General features: G+C 37.2%; 2 protein-coding genes across 2 annotated transcripts in view; one reads left to right on the forward strand and one right to left on the reverse strand.

The window, feature by feature from the left end:
- The window catches only part of LOC104982193 (patched domain-containing protein 3-like), a 66316-nt gene that overhangs the window by 39710 nt on the left and 20941 nt on the right, over positions 1-5665 (forward strand).
- On the reverse strand, positions 1294-2217 carry LOC104982112 (olfactory receptor 5M9-like). The gene is given in 2 exon segments (XM_010831426.1): positions 1294-1968; positions 1970-2217. Coding segments are annotated over 2 exon segments (912 nt in total). The 3' UTR covers positions 1294-1304.

The raw sequence follows: 5665 nt of genomic DNA on the forward strand, positions 1-5665 counted from the left end.
TCAAATAACACTTTTTCTTCCTGCTCAGAACCTAAAGTTATGAAAAAGAACTCTCCTCCCACCATCTGCTTTTTCTCAGAACCAATCTGAGGGAATGTGGCTTCTGGGCAATTAGTAAATTAGCCTGAGTAACAATACTTTCTGCGCTTAAATGAATCCATCTTTCCAGTGATACTACCACAAGTAAATGTTACTTCTCAGAGTCTTTCTACACATGTTCAATTATGCACCCCTTTTAATTGGATTAGCCCTTAAACAAGAATAAACTCATTCATGAGAAATTACTTCTGCTTCTGATTTGCTTTTATGCTGGTATTATTAGCAAGAGTCAACAAGGACAAAAAATGTATTCCACTTATATTAAGAATGGAGGTAGATTAAGTGGACACCAGTCAACATGAATTGAATTGTAAATGTGTAATCAGACTTAAGGAGCTAAATACAGACCTAAGAATGTAATGTTAGTGACAAGAATTTGGAATCAAACAATACCTTCATCATAGCAATCAAATGTTTAACAGGACATTCTTCTGATCAAAAGTTAGATTTTAAATGACAAAAATCCATATTGCTTAATTTTTTTAAACTATGAGGACATAATAGGCTTTACTCATAAATTTTTCACCTATTTAAATTAATGAAGAGGAAAACAACTAGCCAAAATCCAAACCAAAGAGTACAATTACGGTGAGTCAACAGATTGCTTGAAATACAAATACTGTTAATTATAGAGCAATACATACTGAGAGTTAACCTTCTGATTGATTCATGACACTAGTTGAAGATTCTGAAAACATTTTTGTTTTCAAGACTCCATGCATGTATGAATGTTATTGACAGCTTTTTTGGTAAATGAGGATCCACCAATGTTTATATTCATGGAAAAGGGATGAAGTCTTATTTTTTTCTCATGAAATTATATATTACTTATAAAACAAGTGAAAAGCAATTATATATAGAAAATATCCTAAGAAAGCATATTCAACTCTTACAAAGATACCTCCAAATTAATGTGTGCTAATCCAAATGTATTTATGAGTTATCTGATGAATACACTTAGCACAGTTTTACATACACTGTGACTAACAGTAATAGGTCAGGGTTAGTATGTTTGCATGTGTAGATAAAGGAGGCTTAGTCCTGAGAGTCCGTTCACGGGGTAAACCATCACTGTGTTAGACTGGACCTCTTAGTATATTTAAGTGTTGCCGGTATACAGTCTATTTTAAACAGGGTTATTTATATGCCTGGACACTTATAACAGAAGTGGCATACACGGAATTATGCACTGCAGGTTCACTGCCTCAAGTTTCCCTGACGATTGCTTTGACGACTGCCTCTTTCACATCTTCGTTCCTCAAACTGTAGATCATGGGATTCAGCATGGGAATCACTGGGTAAAACACAGCCACCATCTTCCCCTGCTCCACAGACTCTTCAGTGGGCCTCCTGAGATACATGAAGAGGAGAGTCCCATAAAACATGGTAACAGCTGTCAGGTGGGACCCACACATGGAGAATGCCTTCCTCCTGCCATCGGCAGAGCGCATGTGCAGCACAGCCGCTATGATGAGGGTATAGGAACTGAGAACCACTGAGACGGAATATGTGAAATTAATCCCAGCAATAACAATCATGGTGCATTCTTTACTGTGGACCCCTCCACAGGCAATCTTGATAAGAGGAGGGTCAGCACAATAGAAGTGGTTGATTTCAAAGTTTCCACAGAAGTACAGGCCATATGTCCACAGTGTGCAGATTAGGCTAACAGAGAACCCATAGATGTATGTCACAGAGACAAGACAAGCACAGACAGTCCTGGACATTTTACTGCCATAAAGCAGAGGGCTGCAGATGGCCATGTAGCGATCAAAGGCCATCACAGCCAAGATATATACTTCCATGTGGACAAGGGCTGTGAAGAAGTAACACTGCACCAAACACCCCACATAGGAAATGGTTTTTGTTTGATAGTAAGTTTTCCAGCATCTTCAGAGTGACATTGGAAGAGAACCACACATCCACAAAAGACAAATGACTCAAGAAAAAGTACATGGAGCTCTGAAGCTGGAGGCTGATCAAAATAATCATACCAATGTTCCCTATCAGAGTGATCATGTAAACTACTAGAAACACCACAATAAAGAGACCTTGACGCTCATGACAACTGGTCAACCCCAGAAGAACAAATTCTGTCACATCTGTGAAATCTGGCATTGCCTTCACTTAGACCCAGTCTGCAGTGCCTATGGACAAATTAAAAGAAACAAATGGATTTATTTTATTCTTGAAAATTTTGAGTCATGTTTATCAGTATTCTAGTTCAAATAATATAAAAATCAACGTAGACTTTGCACAAAGTTTAATATGAGTATATAATCATTTATTTCCTTTAATAGGCCTTATAAGTAATTATTACAATATTTATTAGTTTCTTAACTCTAAAACAGACAATTACATTCACATACTACTAGTATTAGACACTTATTTTTGCTAAATTATTTCAATGATGCTAACATCATAGAGTGCTAATAGAAGTAAAGCTAGACTGAGAGTCATCAGAGAATGACCAAATCCATTTAAACATATTGTCTTATAGGAAATGACTTGAGACTCATAAATGTAAATATTCAATAAGGTCAGACAACTACTTTGTGCTGAACAGGGAAGTAATAAGAGTGAATCATTGAAATGCCATTGAATACTATTTTTGTGTACAATGGTTGCCTTTCATTGTCTATATTAATGCACGTGTAATATTAACTTATTTCCCTATGACTTGGAAGATATCCTTTTTTTAAACTGTATTTGTTTGTGTATTTTTGGCTGTGCTTGGGCTCCTCTTGGTTGGGTGTGTGGGCTTCGCACTGCAGTGGCTTCTCCTGTTGTGGCGCACTGACTCTAGGTGAGCAGGCTTAAATAGTTGTGGCTCACAGGTTCTAGAGCGCAGGCTCAGTAGTCGTGGCTCTCGGGCTTAGTTGCTCCATGGCATGTGGAAGCTTCCTCCAACCAGGGATCGAACTTATGTCCCCTACATTGGTAGGCATATTCTTATCCACTGAGCCACCAGGGAAGTCCAGAAGATATCTTCTTATCTACGCAATTCTACGGGAGGATCGTCTTAAACCTTGGTCTTACAGTCTAGTCATTGACATACTTTTCTACACTATGCCAGCATATGATGTAAAAAGCTTTCAACTTATGAAAACCCTAGTCATGTTTTATTTTATTTAGCTATATATTTCACTTGCTTGATTACTGCTGCTTGCAGGATGAGGTAAGCAGTATTTAACAACACAGACTGTATCAGTTTAACAGTTATCTCAGAAAAGTAAACCACAAGTGGATCAATCACCATATCAAAATTATATCAATAGATAAATTCTATATACATATAAAATTCAGGTGCCATGCTTTTAAAATTATTGTCTTATTTCAGATTCTACTGCTTTTCAGCAACAATCCATTATATGTATAATTATTTATTTTCAAATTCAATGTCATTACAATTAAAATGTCCACAAGGAATGTTTTCTCTGTTTAATACACTTCCCCAGATAAGTCTTCTGAGAAGTAAACTGCTCTGAGTACTTAGGGATGCATCTGTAGGATTAACATCATCTTGGGAATTTAAGATCCCCATAATAACATTGCTTGAAGGGAATATTATGACATAAAATGGGCTGTAGTTATAATTGCTTATAATAATTCATTTACAAACATCAAAACCAATGTTATGTCAAATATATTTGCTATATTATATTATTATTTATTATATCTAGAAGTAGTCTAAGTTTGGCAATATGAAATTGAACAAGCTACACAAGATTTTGGTTTGCATCATAATTGATTCTTTTTGAAAAGGAGTGAATGAAAAATACAGAAATGAGACAATTTAGGGAATGGAACTACTGTGAGATGAAAACAGAGCATGCTGATAAACACAGAAATAAGAAGAGGCAGGATGCACACAGAGTGGTCAAAGATCTCTTTGAGGATGTGACTTTTCAGTTATGGGCAAGTAGCCAGTTATGTAAAAATATTGAGGAAAAAGAAAATGAAAATACAAAAAGTTAGAAGAGGAACTATTTTTAAAAATGTATAAACTCTATGATTGTATCATGGCTCCCTCCAACTAGTAGCAACTCACAATTTGGAAGTTGATTAATCTCTGTAAACACTCTTCCTACCCCTGAAATTATTCATATGGGAATTAAATACACCATAGAGAAAATGATTTGGGCACATAACATAGTCACTGATATTTCAGTTCTGGTCTGGGTTCACCTGTACCCTATATTTTCATGATCATAGATCCTCTGGCTTCTAAGTGTGGATAAACTAAGCCAGATGAGAGTTACTGATTTTGACTGGGAGATAGAGCTAAGACCAAGAATTTTCATATATAAAAACTCTTACCTCTGCTTGGTGAACCCATAATTACCTAATTAACAGAGTTTGATTTGGATTATTGGTACAACTAATTATAAGAGGATGAGATCGTTAGATAGCATCACCAACTCAGACATGAGTCTGAGCAAACTCTAGGAGATAGTGAAGGACAGAGGAGCCTGGCATGCTGTAGTCCATGGAGTCTCAAATAGCCAAATATGACTTAGTGACTGAACAACACCAGCAACTAAGTATAAAATATACAAAAAGTCATCAAGGCACCTAAGAAACATAAAGTAATACTACTTCTCCAATTTCCCTTCCTGTGTGATAATATGTGGGTTTTCTTCCACTGTTCATAATCATTAGCTCTGTGATAGTAGAGTTTGTCTCATTCATTTTAGAACACTTCAAACTGACTACAGTAGTTGTTATATACTGTAGACATTCAGGGATATTCACACGTGATTTTTAAGCATCCTGATCTCCAGACCAGCTTCATAGAATGCATTACTGTGTCCATAACTAATAAAATCTCTATTTAAAAAAATTGTTCTAGTGGCAGCAGTCTCAGTTTTAAGGTGAGATAACAGCTACCTTTTGCTGACTCCTTACATGATCTTTTATAAACAAAGGTCCCATGAGAGAGGTTCTAATTAGCATATCTTTCTGAAAAATGAGAAAACTGAAGCACTGACAGACCTGAGGCTCTCCTTGGATCAGACATCTGCAAATTGGCCAGATGGAAACGCAAACCAATTAACTGAACTCTAGGGGTACACTCAATAACTTTATATCACTACCGCCTCTTTGATAACTTTTTCTAATATTCTACTTCTCTACATTTAAAATGCAGTTTGAGTATCATCCAAAAAAGGGGAAAAGTTACCCTTTTGATAATTCATGCTCGATGAACCGGAAGAGCTTGACGTGGCTACAGAGCCTGAAAACAGAGTTCTTGGACCACCATTGGTCCTGCATGCCTCTCAAGGTTCAGTTCAGTTCAGTCGCTCAGTCGTGTCCGACTCTTTACAACCCCATGAATCACATCACGCCAGGCCTCCCTGTCCATCACCAACTCCCGGAGTTCACTCAGACTCACGTCCATCGAGTCAGTGATGCCATCCAGCCATCTCATCCTCTGTCGTCCCCTTCTCCTCCTGCCCCCAATCCCTTCCAGCATCAGAGTCTTTTCCAATTGGTCAACTCTTCGCATGAGGTGGCCAAAGTACTGGAGTTTCAGCTTTAGCATCATTCCTTCCAAAGAAATCCC

This window comes from Bison bison, unplaced genomic scaffold, assembly GCF_000754665.1.
Source record: "Bison bison bison isolate TAMUID 2011002044 unplaced genomic scaffold, Bison_UMD1.0 scf7180017864527, whole genome shotgun sequence".
Lineage (NCBI taxonomy): Eukaryota > Metazoa > Chordata > Mammalia > Artiodactyla > Bovidae > Bison > Bison bison.